The following is a 16,783-nucleotide window of genomic DNA, read 5'->3' on the forward strand; positions in this document are numbered from 1 at the left end:
TAGGCATGTACGTATAGGTGTTCATTTAACTTATGAAATAAAAATGTGTGATTATCTCAGCCTGTTAACAACTGGGATACATTGGAAGGTAAGATTTCTCACAGCACATAAATGAAAATATTTGCCCCACTTGACAGTCTCTGAACAAATAGTGCAGTCAAGCGTGTCTAGAGGTTTAACAGATGAGTCTCCATTCCTGAGTGTCAAATGTAAAAAATCAATTATCCACATGAACTACCACAAAAGGCCTGGGTTTATTTCTGTCACATATTCCACCTTTATTTGTTTTTCTTCGACGTAACGGTTGCAAATAACACAGCGAATATGATAATGCGCATTTCACACCCTCCGCCGCACCTCCCGACATCCGCGCATGAGGTCAAACGGAAGCAAATTCCTCCAGGAGCCTGTGAAAAGAGGGGAAAGCAGGGGATTCAAAAGTGCCTTTGTGTCCCTTAAGAAGAGGTTCCGAGATGAAAGAGGATTTTAGACCAACGGGAGATCGGCTACGGTCTGAGGGCCAGGGCTGTGTAATCTCTCTACATGCAGTGTGTCAGAGCGCTCTAAAAACGGAGCGCGACAAAACCCGGCCGGGCACAAAGCCCTGCTCTCTCAGCTTACAGCACCAGAGGAACTCTGGAGGAACTCTCCGGCTCCAACAATGGTGCTCAAAACACTGGATTATCGCCTGATGACATGGCCATCAAAACCAGCCAGGCCACTCTCCACACACTGGAACAAAAGCATGGAGGAACTAGTGCTTTTATGGGCTCAAAGCGCTGCCACAACCGAGGCCTCATTCTTTGTTTTGTTTTTTCAAGGGGACCTGGCGTAGTCGGAGGAAATTGATGCGACAGGCGCAGAAGAAGCGCCCTGTGAATGGGAGCCTGTGACAGTGGCCTTCAATGGCCAAATGAAGGAGGGCGCTGGTGGGATTTTCTTCTCGTTCGCATGCGAGAGAACGCCTCGCCAGGGGTCTCAGTGTGAAGCGCTGCAATCACAGAGGGACAATGGGCCGCTCCTGGCGCCTCCATTATACCGAATGTGGAGCTCACGGTGCACAGCCAGAGAACGGCGCTAAAGTCAGTACAGTAATGCAGAGATTACAGGCGACTACTGATATTAGCACAGAGTTACGGGAAAGAGCTTAAATACAAAATCTCTCACTGTAATGTGCACGTCGTACCCGAGCAGGAGGCAGAAGACAGGGGGTCGTTGAAGACGCCTGTGGAAACAGATATTGATTGCCAGGGTGTGTAGCTATGAACTTTCTGTCTGGGACTTTCCTCCAACGGATGATATGGCAACTTAATTGAACATAAACAAGTGGACAAGAGGTCGACCAATAGTGGATTCTGCCTGATACATACAGTATAACTAAAGGGCGAAACTATATAAATAACAGATTGATAATATGCCGGAGTCACGGCTTACGGACCTTGTCTGATTCTGTCCCCCTCACTCTCCCACTTCCTGTCTACTCTATAATCAGGGGTGCACATAACTGGTACGCAGGTACGCATGCGCGACAAAAATCAGGAATGCGTAATGCCACTTGTGTTACTACGCGCCTTTGCGTACTGTCGCCAAAATGCAACCTAGGCAGTGTTAATTTAATTTTTTCACAGATGAAAACGAGACGATAACTAAATAAAAACCTTGTTTTAAATGACGACCACTATGGCGAATAAAAACTAGACGGAAATGTAAGGGAGGGACGATTGGGGAAGTGATCCAGTCAGAACTGATTTGCGTTTGTGGAAGATGCGCACATTTGAATTGTAACGTGCTGATCTACCGAGTCGGCATGCATGTCTCAAATCGTTAAAAAATGTAAACGTCTGGGAGAAAGAGAAGAGCAGACGTATGGATAGATCTGAATAAGAGTGACGATGCGAAAGACAGCTTTATTCTGTATTTTTTTCTGTGCGAACACACACACACACACGACCCGAAGCGTGCAGTCCCGCACATAGACACAGCGCGCAAGGACTGAACCGAGCTCTCTTTCGCGTCTGAATGGACAAATACACACAACATTATGTCTAAATGTCCGTTTTGGAGAGTATTCACGTAAACACAGTCGGTTATGTCTTTACAGAACGTACCGTGCATCAGTGCAATTGGATCTGCACACTCTTAAAGTGACAGTGCGTAATAAACCTAATGCCTTCTGTACACTTAATATTGAAACAACAAAATAAAAAGAGAAAATTCACTGCTCTTTAATATCTTTAATAAGGATTAATTATATTTAATTTATACAAATAAATATATCTGAACAATCAAATAACACTTCAAATAAATTTTTTCCAAAGGTGTTTTCTATCATTTTAGGTCGTTCTTTTCACGCTGATGTAAATTTAAGTGTTCGTTTATTTTTTTTTAATAAGTTTGGTTTTAGTTAGTTATTTTATGCTATAAAAACGGAAATGTGACGTCATGATTGACAGCTGTGGCCACGCTACATATGGGGTGAGTACCAAACACCATCTCCTGGTCCTCATCTGAGTAACTCACTGAAAAAGTTATGTGCACCCCTGTCTATAATATCCTGTCGCAATAAAGGAATTTTTATTTTTTAAATGAATGATATGAATGAAAACTCAAGTCTTTTTTCATGTTATTTTATAATAGTATTGTGTATTACACATGTTACAGATTTATATCATTTACTATTTTTAATTAAATAAAATTAAATAAATTAAAATAAACATTAAAATACAAACTTTTGCCAATAACGATAGCTCCTATCAGCACCAATTATTTGTTAAAAAAAAAACATTATTCTAAACCTAAAGCACTGGGACAAAAAACAGTCAAGGTGGTTCTTCTTTTCTCGCAATAAAGAAAATACCAAAATTTCACCCTGGATTGATTCTGTTAAAATGAAGTAAAATGGCTTTATTTGGGGCTGAGAAAGAAACCCTTTCATGACACAAGGTCACAGATTCTGCTCTGCTGCAGCTCGTTCCCTGTCAAAACTTCCGCTTCAACACGAGCTTCATAAAACCTTGATTTAGTGGGACACGAAACAGCTGTGAAGCTATTCTGTCCTCCACTAGTGACATTCATTTATTTCCTACCAGCCTCCATCACTCTCTCTTTTCACAAGGCTGTTTTCTCTTTCTCCCTCCGCTTTCCGTTCTTAACCATTTAGCAGTGTTTATGAATAATTGAGTTTTGATTCAGCGAGCGAACGGCGGAGGCAGACAAAATAGTCGACAAGCAACACAGGGAAAGCGACACTATGTGGGCTCAGAAAAGGCCTATTCGCCTGATTTGAAACTTCCTGCTCTTCCTGCCAGCCTGTCCTTCTCTACAAAAGAAAACAAAAAGACACATTTACATTCAAGGCATATAAATGAGAAACTGCTATTAAGATATAGTGGAAAGTGTAATTTCTTTCCAGCTTCCTCTGTCTGGCTACATGAGCGACGGGCGGAAATCAAGCTAAATAATATAGAAAGTGTGTCTCTTGCCACGCCCCAGACACACACACACACACACACACACACACACACACACACACACACACACACACACACACACACACACACACACACACAGTGAGTGAGTGTGTGTGAGAGAGAGAGAGAGAGAGAGAGAGAGAGAGAGAAAGAGAGAGAGAGAGAGAGAGAGAGAGAGAGAGAGAGAGAGAGAGATAAAGAGAGAGAGAGAGAATAGAAAGTTCAAGATGATATCTACCTTGCTTCCTTGTTTACTTTTACTGAACCAGGGACAAGAAAAGTATCTGTATAATATGCTAATTAAAATGTAACAATTAGGTTTGGACCATTTTCAAAAATATTTTAGGTCTGCTGTTGAACAGTCTCAGCCCAAACTCATGCCATTGGTCGAAACTGCTTTGTCAGGATTATTATTATTTTTAATATTTATAATTTTGTTGTCATTTCTATTTATTTAGTATAATTACTTGATTTATAGTTGTCTTTGCACATTAAGTTGGTATATGAACAATTTTAGCATTGAAAAAAATACGCCAGCTTTAACTTGAGCTACATCATTAGTAAAAAAGAGTGTAAAAAGAAACAGTAAGAGAAAGACAGATGCGAGAGAGTGAACGGGCCAGAAGAAATGAGCTGGTGCTGGTGAGACAGGCGGAGGAATGGAGGAAGAGACATGGGACAACAGCTCTGCGTGGCAGCTTCTTGTTTCCAGCGCATGGCAATGGTAAAATTACTGCAGCCAAGCTTTGCTAGGCTATAGGCCATGCCATGACAGGGATTAAAATAAATTGCCCAACATGAGCGGTGGGAACGGTGGAAAAACAATAGGAGTAAAAGCATAAATGTCAATTTGGAATGATAAAAGACACAATCTAAATGTGGCAGGAGGAGCCTGGAGACAGAGCGGGGGTAATTGAGCTCTGTGCTATAGAGTTGAGTGTTTACAAAAAGAGAGGGAAAGAGAAAGAAAAGGAGAGAGCTATGAGGTGTCATGATTGGTGGCCAACCACCTTCTGTCTTTCATCCATCCTCAGACTAATTCTCCACGCACCAACCGACGTTTTTTTCTTCCCCTCGCTCGACAGATCTGGCTAGACGGTATATGACAACCAGCAATATTTCAGAGGTCTACTGAGTGGGAGTACTTGTCAACAACATGTTCACACTTTCATTTGAAGGTATGAACACAGAACATGTGGACACAGAACTAATATATGAAACAGTAATTACAAAACATACAAAAATAAGTGCAACTGTAGTTCATTTGGAACTGAGCACTACAGTTACAGCACACACTGCCTTTGGAGCTGAGCCAAAAACATTGCCCAACTGCAGTGGTTCTCCAAGAGTGGGGCGCGCCCTCCGGGGGGTGTTGGGCACACAGGTACTGCAGGGGCGCGGAAGATCAGCAAAAAAAAAAGGAAAGAAAACAGTCGTTGTAACGGCATTCAAGTGTGTGAATAGAGGTTGGCGCTCTGCCTTTATAAAGCGCCACTGAACGCCAATTCCACTGAATCGTTCTTCTTCAGACCATTGGATTGTCACCGTCTGAACAAGCCCAACAGAAGGTCCTCTCCATTGGGATCAATAAGATTTTCTTTTATTCAGAAGATATGCATTAAATTAATCAAATGTGTTACAAAAGATTTATTTTTTTATATATTTCAAATAAATGCTGTTTCTTTAATCTTTCTACTCGTCAAAGAATCCAAAAAATATAACAAAAATGTATCATGGTTTCCCCAAAAATATTAAGCAGCACAGCTGATTTCAACATTGCTAATAATAAGACATGTTTCTTTGAGCATTAAATCAGCATATTCTAAGGATTTCTGATGGATCATGTGACACTGAAACTGGGGTAATGATGCTGAAAAACCAGCTTTGACCTCAGTCAGGAATAAATTACATTTTAATATATTAAATTTATATTTTATTTAAATATCAATTGTAATAATATTTTACAGTATTACAGTTATTACTGTATTTTTTATCAAATAAATGCAGCGTTGATGAGCAGTAAGATGTCAAAATCTCAAAAAACATTTAACAATCTTACGACCCCAAATGTTTGAACAGTAGTCTTTATCAAATTACACTGTAATTATGTTCATATTTAACAAATGACAGTAACTTCATCAACGATAGACACAAAAACCAAAAACATGCAATTATTTTGAATTATCAGTCAGGCTGATGCCTGTATAAAATATCTGTATAAAAACATGTAAAAATGTATATGTGCAATATAAAATCTTATATCAAAAATTATAAAACTGCTCAATTGTGACAGGATGAGCATCATGACCGTGACCGTACATTAGTTTGACAAGCATAAACAACAAAACTGACTTTGTGCCTATCAATAACCTTTAATAACAAGTTCTCAAGCTCTCACGTGTGAAGTGTAACGTCTTTCCCACTAATACATCTACAGTGGCAGTGTTCCCACACTTTCTGACCAATTAATTATTAATTTTAAATACAATACACTGTCTTGACATATCAAGCGGTTTTATTCTCAATAAAAGTCAAATCTGCGTGCAGAGAGATACAGTGAGATCAGCTGATGTCTCCCTCCTGTGTTATTGAAGAACTGAGAATCCAGAATGGACAAAAATAGCTCGGTGCTGGACACCAGCTGGCCTTTTTCCTTCTTCTCCATCTTAGCTCTAGGATTTAAATCTGAAATGTGTCCTTTTTAGATATTGAAAATACGTTCTCCTCTTCCAGTTTAATTAACAGCTATAATATACATTTAGTAGTTAAGGGATAGTTGACCTAAAAATATAATTTTGTCATAATTTACTCACCCTCATCTCGTTCTAAACCTGAATGAATTTTTTTCTTCTTCTTACTTTTAAATATTGTAAAAAATAAAAAAATAAAAAAAAAGGTCAGCAAAACTGTTTAGTTAGCAACATTCTTCACAATATCTTCATTTTTGGGTGAACTGTCCTTTTAATTTCCCCCAAAAGTGTGTTCAATTTCATATTCATTATCGCTATCCAATTAAGCCTAACACTGTAGCTTAGCCAATAGTGTGTGTTTGAGGTGGAGATATAGTTCAGCCTGACCAATGACTGATGGAGGAACTGTTCAGAGAAACTGTTTAAAAACAGTAATTATTTTTTTTAATTCGTTTAAAAATATATGTAATAATATAAGTGAGTGAAAGAGAGAAAGAAAGTTCATCGCTATTCTGAACACATTGTTTGGTCAGTCTCAGACACTTGCCTCCACTAATTAGGGAGTAATAACATCCTACTCTGATTACAAATGTCACCCAAACGCATCCTCAACACGTTCACGAATGCATCGCAATTAGGCTACATTCATTATACCACTAATGTTTAGGTCGCCGAATATACAATTTATTCAGATGCTTGACTGACACAAATGAAACCGCTTTATTTGTCTCACAGCCGAGAAAGGAGAACTCAAACATTCAAGTCATAACACAAACCTCCACCAATTTCCTTATTATACATTTTTTTCCCACAGTCAAGACACTCCAGAAATAGCAACAAAAAAAAGCACAACACAGAAACCATATATGAATAATTTATCAGCGGCATTAGCACGCTAAGAGCGAAGCTCTTTCCAGGAGCAGCGAGTGTCGAGCCGCACAGAGGGCTGAAAACTGGGTGAACAGGATGACTCGAAATGGAGAGGATGACAGAGGAAGGAAGGACAGAGAGGAACGAAACTGGCGGTGGAGGGAGGAGGGCGATTGAGGGAGAGAGGGAAGGGAAAAAGAGCAAGTGAACTGACAAGACAGGTCTCCCAGACGCAGGTTAAGCTCTGGTTCCCGAGCACACCTCGCCCGTGAGGATGAGCGCGACCCGTCTCACTGCAGCACACACACACACACACACACACACACACACACACACACACACACACACACACACACACACACACACACACACACACACACACACACACACGCCGAGGAGAAGAACATCAGTGCATACCAATGACTCTTGCTTCAGGGGTGAAGCCGTGCTGATACAATATATCAGTATTGACCAATATCAGGTTTTTTTATATACAGTATATCAGTATTAGGCCTAGACAGAAACTTGTATGGCTTATTGATTTATTCATTTCATTTCACTCATTTTCAGTGCTAGGTATAAAAATGACAAAATTATTAATCTGTACCATTGAACATTATGCATCATAGAAATTTTAGATACAATAGCATTTTTATTACAGCCAATTCATTATAATTAAATTATTAATATTAAGAACTAGTATGACGGTTGCGCATCAAAACCATGCATATATGCAAGCTAAATAAAATATATGCACTTTTTTTTAAATTTTTTTATTGTATTATGCATGCAGTATATTTGATATATTTGCTTGAATTTTGCATGAATAAAAACACAATTTTTAACACCCAGGAATATATTTGATTTAACTTTAATATGCAAGAAAAAGTTGTTTTGATGTGTAACCATCATACTAGTTAATACTATTAATAATTATATGATAATTAAAAAGCTACTTTATTTGCAAAAGTTTCTATATTGTTGCAAAACATACAAGAGAAAATTATAATTTTAAGTTATAATTGTAAGTTTTTTTTTTACAAATCAACCATCATAAATAGTTATCATCTAAAACATGAAAAACAATGTTGCAGCTATCATATCTACCAAATGAATATTCAGCACAGAGATAATGCTGTTTCCTGTAGACTCATGACGAATTGTGATAATTCACGCATTCTTAGAGCTGACCGTGGTTTAAGTTTTCAGTGGAGGAATAAAACAGTTCTTGATGGCCTGTATATTAAATGTCTGCAAGTGTTTCACATGCACACAGGAGTAATATAACTGTCATGTAATGAACCTTCATTATGAAAGGATTACTGAATATAAAAAGCAAACATCTGTGGTATATAATCCCACCTTTCTTAGCAAAGATAGGCCTATAATTTCACTTCTCTAAAATGATGACCCATTTCAGAAGCCGCTGCAGATATGATCCGTATTATTTCTGCTATGCTGACTGATAAAAAAAACGACTGATATAAATATCAAAGGTTTTTCTCATTCTGCATGTTTTCAAAGAGTGTTGAAAGACTCATAGTTAATTAACACTCTTAACTTAAAAAGGTGTCAAAGCTTGATGTTAATATATTTTAACTGGAATCATCACAGCCTTCATAATTCAATTAAACAGACACTTGTTTGTTTGCTAGGTTGTGTAGAACGCAATATATATTTCCCATGACCCTGAGTCAGGTTTCATTAGGTATGAAGAAGAGAAAGCAGTGAACATTTTTTTTTTCAATCTGATTCAATACATTATACAATTTAATAAAATATTTTCTGTGTAGAAAAAAAAAAAAAGACTAATATTATCATATTCATGTGGTAAATAATTACAATCTCACGCTATTTGATTAATTGCCCAGATGTAACAATTATTTGAATATAATTATAAAGCATTATTCTAAAAATCCAGTTGCTCTGATCATGCCAGTAAAGTATCTACTAAATGTATCACAACAGATTAGAGTACAATGGGTTAAACACACACAGGACAAAAGGTTTTGAATGTAAAATGTGTAATGTATACACAGTTACTACTGAGCAAAAAGTAGTACAGTCACACACACACACACACACACACACACACACACACACACACACACACACACACACACACACACACACACACACACACACACACACACACACACACACACACACACTGCATTAGTGTGAAATGATTTGCCGTTTCTCACACATACTGTATATGCATAGATAAACTATGGGTAAAAAAAACCCCAATACAACATATCAGTATTGAACAATATCAGAGAATTTTATGACTTATTTATTTCACTAATTTTCAGTGCTAGGTATACAAATTAAACAAATTATTCATCTGTACCATTGGACATTATGCATCATAGAAATTTTGCCAGATACAATAGCATTTTTATTACAGCCAATTCATTATTATATATGACAACCAGTATTGATGGTTGTGCATCAAAATCACTTTTTGTATGGATATATGCAAGATAAATATATGCATGATTATTACATACCATTTATGTGGTATTATATTATAATAAATAAACATTTGGGGGCAAAAAACAACAACAACAACAACATTGGATTTTTGTGAAATAATATAATGATTTTATAATAAAAAATAAAAAAATAAAAAAACACACACACCAGAAACACAGACCTTTGAAACTACAATACTACATCTAGTATAGGTGTCTGCATGAATGATTTGTTATGTTCTAAACAAATGACTTTGAATGCACAGGTAAATAAAAAATATATAATTAATACTCTGAAATGTATTTAAATAAAGCTTTATAGCATTTATCACACACACACACACACACACACACACACACACACACACACACACACACACACACACACACACACACACACACACACACAATAAAAAAGTGTGATTTTATATTCAAATAATAACATTGCTAATGTTATCAATGCTATCAATGTCATTTTTATTTTAAGAAATGCAAAGCAAAAATTTTCACAATTAAGTTAAGATTTCACAAAAGTCAAGGCCATTTTTTGTTGATTTTTGGAGGAAAAAAAAATACATTACTAATAATAGATTTAGCTATTAATATGCTAAATCTATTATTAGTAATGTAATTTTTTTTTTTCAAAATGAAATATTTTAGGCAAAAATGACAAGAAGGTTATCAGAGAAAACAGTAGGGTTTCTTTCATCCAAGTTTAACAATTCAAGCAGGATTATGTTTTAGGTCAAGAGGTTACGGAAAACAGGAGGACTGTCAGTACAAGCGTATGGAGAGAGAAAGAGAAAGCGGTAAAGAGAGAGATTGGGAGACAGAGCAAAAGCGCCGCTGCGGGCCGAGGGTGTCAGGCTAGAATCGCCTCAGATCTCGTTCCCGTGACGCACTCAAACACAGCACCCGTTTACATGAACACACACCTGTGCCAAATGCCCATGCTTTTTATGATAGAGCATATTACAAAATGTTGTTGACAAAATGTGAACAAAAATATATTGACAAAATGCCAAATATATTTGTACTCAATTATTGATATATTTGTTATTTATAATTTTACAACTGTTGGATGAGTGTAAATTATAATATGAACCAAGCGCTTAAATATTTGTGATCAAAACAAGCAAAGAGTTCACCTGACCCATTGCTCTCAGCTGAACGGTTCTGACCCCCCAAAAATGGTTGTGTTCTGATAGGCTCTCTAACAGCAGGGGGAAATAATGCTGAGTGCAAATGCAAACACCGAAAGTTTGACCTCATCCTTTTAAAAAATGAGCACAAACTGTGCAAGGTAACAAAAGATACGACCGAGACTGCACCTTTAACGAGAATAACACGGTTTGTGCTAAACACAGTGTGTGTGTACAATTAATTATTAGCTGCAGGGAGCATGAAACCTTTGAAATCGAAGAGACATTTAGAAATTATTTTTGTATTTTTATGAAATGATAAATTTTTCCATCCAGCATTGGTAGTGTTAATTATTTTGTGTACAGTTATATGAATACATTTAATTTGAGGTAAATGTACGTTTACTTTTGTAAACATGACATCCGATTTATAAATACAGATATCTAGATAATACAACTAATTCAACAGATTCTTAAAGAATCTGATTTTTTAAATTATTTTTTTATTATAGTCCCTGGCTCAGTTGTGCATGAACAATCATTTCATTTTGAAAGAAAAATGTTTTTCATATTTCAAAATGTAAAAAAAGAAAAAAAAGAAAGGACTCTTCACCCTCTGAAAGGACTGCTGTCATTTTACCAAAATCAATACTGCATGATAATATCATTGCTTAGTTTTCATTTACCGTACAATCCCTTTTGATTTCTGGTTCTGTTTTAGTTGGAAATACATTCCATAATAGAAGTTAAATGTATTATGAACACAGTTGTAGCTTGCCTTTAAAGAACGGGATAATAATAACCCTAATCTAATTTACACCCTATTCCTAAAATCTGGGTTATGGCAACGGGACAGCCTTGTACAGGACGCTTCAGAGTCGCAGTGTTGATTTTGATGATGACGGTAGGGTGCTGGATAAGATGGAGAATGCGGCAGCGCAGACGCTCTTACCGATGGTGGGGGGCTGTGCACGGAGCAGGTAGGAGTTGGGGGAGAACTCGTCGTCAGGAGGGGGGTCCAGTATGGCATGGGATGAGCCGTTGTCCAAAAGGGGCATCTGACACTCCCTGATGGAGATGGCGGCCTGGTGCAGGGGGGCGGAGGGGGGAGGAGGGGCTGGGGGAAGCAGGCTGGATGAAGGCGTGGGAGGGAGGGGGCGACCTGAAGGGGACACACACACACACACACACACACAGTGGGAAAAGTGTGTTACATTATGGAGTGAAGTTGGTGCTGTTTGAACTGAAAGTGAATCACAAGTTTTTTTTTTCTCCATTTCAGTTATATTTAAAAAATTTAGATACCCTTGGTTTGTCTCTCCTTCAATACTAATGACTGCTGGCAGCCGTGTGTGTGTGTGTGTGTGTGTGTGTGTGTGTGTGTGTGTGTGTGTGTGTCAATTGCTGAAAGACGCTACGAACAGACATTAGCTATGTTTCCACCCACAGTTGTGAATTTACCTTGTGCGCAAAATCGAATAATATCGAATAATATGGAATATCGAATAAAACACTGTTTCCTTCCAGTGAGCCGAAGAAAACAAAATTGTCACTTCCTGATGAACTGGCGCTTAATATCAGTAAGAAAAATGGAAGTTGCTGCAGTAGGAGAAGACACTGTACAAAATAATTTTGTATATAATAAATGATTTGCGCTTCAGAGAGCACAGATGAAATGCAATAAAGTTCTCTTGCTTTGGAGGCAGATTGTGTTGTCCAGTTCTGGGAGGTTATTACCGTACACTGAACCACTTTGATGACAGACCAAAACAGCATTTCAGAGATCGGTCCGCTGGTTTGTTCATATGTAGTCCCATCGCAAAGTCACGTCTTCTTTGATGTGCATTGAGGAATTTATTCAATAAATGTGTTTCCATATAGAACAAAAGTTTATCCGACTCAATTGAGCGCATAAGTTTCTTATGTGCATTTTTAGAACTTATGCGCATTTTGCCGTTTCCATCCAGTTTTTTTTATTTTTTATGCGATATCCCAAAATGCACATACAAATAGATGGATGGAAACATAGCTATTGGTGCTCAAGGAGACTGGGAATATTGAGAAAGAAGGGCATGTAACCTTTTGAATAAAATAGTTTCAATTCAAAATGCAATTTTTATGATTGCAATTTATTTATTTATTTATTTAAAAAAGAGAGTAGGAAACAAATGAGAGCAGGACTGTACAGTATGTGCAGCATAAATCCAACAGCACTGATTTTAGATGGCAACACTATCTGCTTCTAAACTGTCACCAAATACACTTTCTTTCACATATGTTTGTTCTCTGGATTTTCAATCTCTTCACAAAGTAAACTCTGACACGAGGCAGACAAAAGAAAACATAAATGAAAACTCAGAAATGGAGCATTGGAATACAAGGTAGAGATACATCACAACCAGCAGCTTGTAGAATAAATACCACATTGAAAAGAAAGAATTGTGAAGCTTTGAGACGCTCCAAAAAACCTTCAACTATAAAACCCTGGTCTGAAAGGAGGTCAGCTTTGATGTGGCTTTTAAATTAATGAACATGCTACATACAGATAGAATATGCAGATGATCTGTATGCAGGAGGGATGCGCAATATAGCGAAAATAGAAAATCCGATATCTTGACATTTTGACCAATATTTATATATTTGCACTTGGCTCAAAATATATTTTTAAATATATATTTTTTTCAATAAGAGGAAGCATTTAAACCAAACAAGCATTGTGGCCAAGTAGATTTTGCATTAAAAAAAATAAGAATAACCAAGCCATGTTTTCCTGATTTTTATCACTAAGTTAATCAAAAAATATATTTAATAATTTAAATTTCTTCAATTCAATATATAAAATTTTAATTAAATGATGTGCATCAATATAAGAACACGCTGTAATAATCGGCAACATTTATGTACAAAAACATCACTTTTTATACAAAAAGATATCTGAATCGATCAACTAATTCATGTAAATGATAAAAACATATCAACTCTAACACTCTTTTTACTAGTTAACAGCTGAGGTGCTATTAATAGTCATCTTACCACATATTGTAAAACTAGTCTAACGTCAACTTCCAAGAAGCTTAATGTCCAAATTAAAAAAAACAATAAAATCATCACAATGAGTATGATGGTTAATTTTACAACAAAATGATTGTGAATATATTATGAATCTTCAATACGCCGACGACATCAAGCTGTAAAATGCTGCAGTGGTTTTCTCATTTGGATGGCCATGGTGATGACACAACAAGCAGAGAAAGGGATTCAGATACATGATCAAACCATCAAGCACATGCTGGGTTTGTGATTGGGAGCAAGGCCAGCTGATATATTCTGGACATTTTACCACCCCATGCTATCTGCACTCGTGTGCAGCCAACAGTCAAAAGAACTGCTGTGCCGGAGTGGAACTGTGTCATCGGGGCTCTCCATGTCATGTCTACAGTGACTAATTGAATCAATTCCTCACACACACACACACACACACACACACACACACACACACACACACACACACACACACACACACACACACGCACACACACACACACACACACACTTTTTATACTGTACAAACTGTATATGCTATCCCCTACTACACTAACAATACACCTAAATCTTTCCATCACTAAAAATGTTCTGCATTTTTACATTTTCAAAAACATCACTTGAAACATTGTGTGATTTATAAGCTGTCTATTAAACAAAAATGTCCCCACAAGGACAAGGATTTCGGATATTACATATTTGTGGACACACACACACACAAATACACCAAATGTAATGGCTCTCATGCACAACTAATTATGAACAAGTGTTCTTTCTTACTGCTGTGTAAATGTCCTCGCACAGAACAAAAGGGCCATTTGTTTTTACCCTATTTCTAATATTTGGGAATGTGGACTTACAAATACGAATGTGGAATACAGGAATTCCTACACTTTTTTGTCAACTAGCCTAACACCTTTAACCTAAAACATTTTCTTGAAGTACCCCCTGAAAATGTAAGTTCATATTTATCACGGTCACAGTTCTCTGGCGTCGTTTAGTCTTCACAGTGACATGCAGGTAAACAAAAATATAATTACTTTTTAAGTTTTATTTTATTTTTATTTGTTCTTATTTTAAATAAAATTATTTCAATCCACATTGTTATGAGTAATGAATTACTATCCAAAACCTGGCTTAATAAATAGAATAATTTGTACTGAAATAATAATAAGCGATTATGTCAAACTACACAATAAGTTTCCATTCCATTCTTTAAATGAGACTTTTCTATCAGGACTGTTAAATCAACCTGACATTTTTGCCTTCATGCCCAATTTTTTTTAATGAAGATATTACATTATACCAAGTTATAATATAATAAAAAGATAGTATGTTTATACACTGAAAGGTTTGTATGTATCTGAATTGCATTGTTTTGTGTATTTTTAAATGAACAGATGCAGACAAAAAAATGTGCGTCATAAAATGAACTCAGTGTTAAGTGTTAACTCAGTGATGAATCACGATTTCTGCACGAAAACGTTTGCGTATGCACAGATATGTGCGTATACCCGGTCACAGTGATGTTCCGGCATCAACGTATTTAGATCAGCAGGAAATGAATAACAATGATGTGGAAGCACCAAACCCTGGCTGTGAGCCTAAACTTGATATAAACTTGTCCCTCAAATCTGATTGGTTGATTGGAATGTTGTTCCAGGTTCAACAAAGATGTTGATCCAGAAACATGTAGCACTTGGTGAAATCACGTTCACCGCGTATACGCCTTGCCCCACTGTTATTATGATTTAACATCCTTTTTCAGATGAGTGGACGAGAAAGAGAAAATCTGCAGTGGCACTTTATTGTCTACCATCAAAGGAGGAAAGATGGGAGAGGACGCAGTCCGACTGTGGGAAAAAGAGTGACAAATCACACCGTAACAAGCGCAATTTATCACTCACCACACTCCTTTATCTGTCGGGTACACAGAGCAGACACCTGTGGCAGACCAGGAGACAACAGCACACACACACAAGAGCTGCAAACCACACACTCTCTCTCACACACACACACACAGGCGATCGTGTTGCCTTTCGCTGTCCTCTGTGAGTGTGAGTTGGCAGGTCTTCAAGCTGGAGTGCAGCCGTTAGCTCTGTTTCAGGACTGATCCTCTCAGGCAAACACAGTGCAACTCCTGCACAATCCCTCTAATTCATTCTCCCTTTTTCCCTCTCTTCCTTCCCAACCTTTTCCTCTGTTACATTCTCTCTCGCATTCCCTCTTGATCTGCTGCATCTGCGTTCACAATAGTTTGGTCAGTGACATTTGTGAAGATTTATCATATCGGTGTCCAACACGACAAACAAAGGCAAAAGAGGATCATGGGCACAGAGGGGGACAGTGAGTGTGTGTCACCCCACACAAAATGGGGGGAATCATAAGTCATGCATCAACCGAGCAACACACGAGGCCGCCAAACAAAACAAATGTTATTGCCAAGATTATCTCGCAGAACACAATTAAAGCCTTCAAACTTCCAAAATAACTACAGTTATCAACTCAAATCAACTGTAGCAAGATCAAACACAATTCTCTAATTGGTCAGGTTAATCACAATAAGCGTAATAATGCCATTTTGCCAATAAACTTTGAATGCAGCTCTAAAGTCACAGAAAAGAACAGAAAAGAACACAAAATAACAGACTCACAATATAATCATGGATAATTTAGTTATGGAATGGGATCTGTGTTAGACCGGATATAGAGGAACCATTTATTTATTTGGAGGTTAATGTTTTATAGTTCAACATAATTCATTGAGTTCTAATTTATTTGTCATATTTGCACAAACTTTATCTCAGATTTTAAAATCCCTAAACATTGGTTCAGATTATCTATATATATAAAAAAAGAATCTTACGCAATTCAAATCCCAACACATATTGTTTTGGTGTACCAGCTTTCTTGAAGGGATAGTTCAATCAAAAAAGAAAATTACATCATAATTTACCCTCATGTTGTTCTAAATCTTTATTACTTCTTACTTTCTTAAAAATAAATAAAACAATACGATGGTGTTCAATGAAAATTAAATAAATAAGCAAATCAATTCAGATACTGTATTATAAAGATCCAATTTAAAGAAA

General features: G+C 37.0%; 1 protein-coding gene across 1 annotated transcript in view; it reads right to left on the minus strand.

Annotated features, from left to right (window-relative positions):
* tenm2b (teneurin transmembrane protein 2b) overlaps positions 1-16,783 on the minus strand; it is a gene marked incomplete at its 5' end in the record, with an annotated part of 110,635 nt that overhangs the window by 79,906 nt on the left and 13,946 nt on the right. The window contains one exon of the mRNA XM_079585960.1: positions 11,602-11,811. Coding sequence (XP_079442086.1) covers positions 11,602-11,811 — 210 coding nt within the window. The remainder of the gene's footprint in view (positions 1-11,601; positions 11,812-16,783) is intronic.

Source organism: Phoxinus phoxinus, assembly GCF_949152265.1.
Source record: "Phoxinus phoxinus genome assembly, chromosome: 17".
Classification (NCBI taxonomy): Eukaryota; Metazoa; Chordata; class Actinopteri; order Cypriniformes; family Leuciscidae; genus Phoxinus; species Phoxinus phoxinus.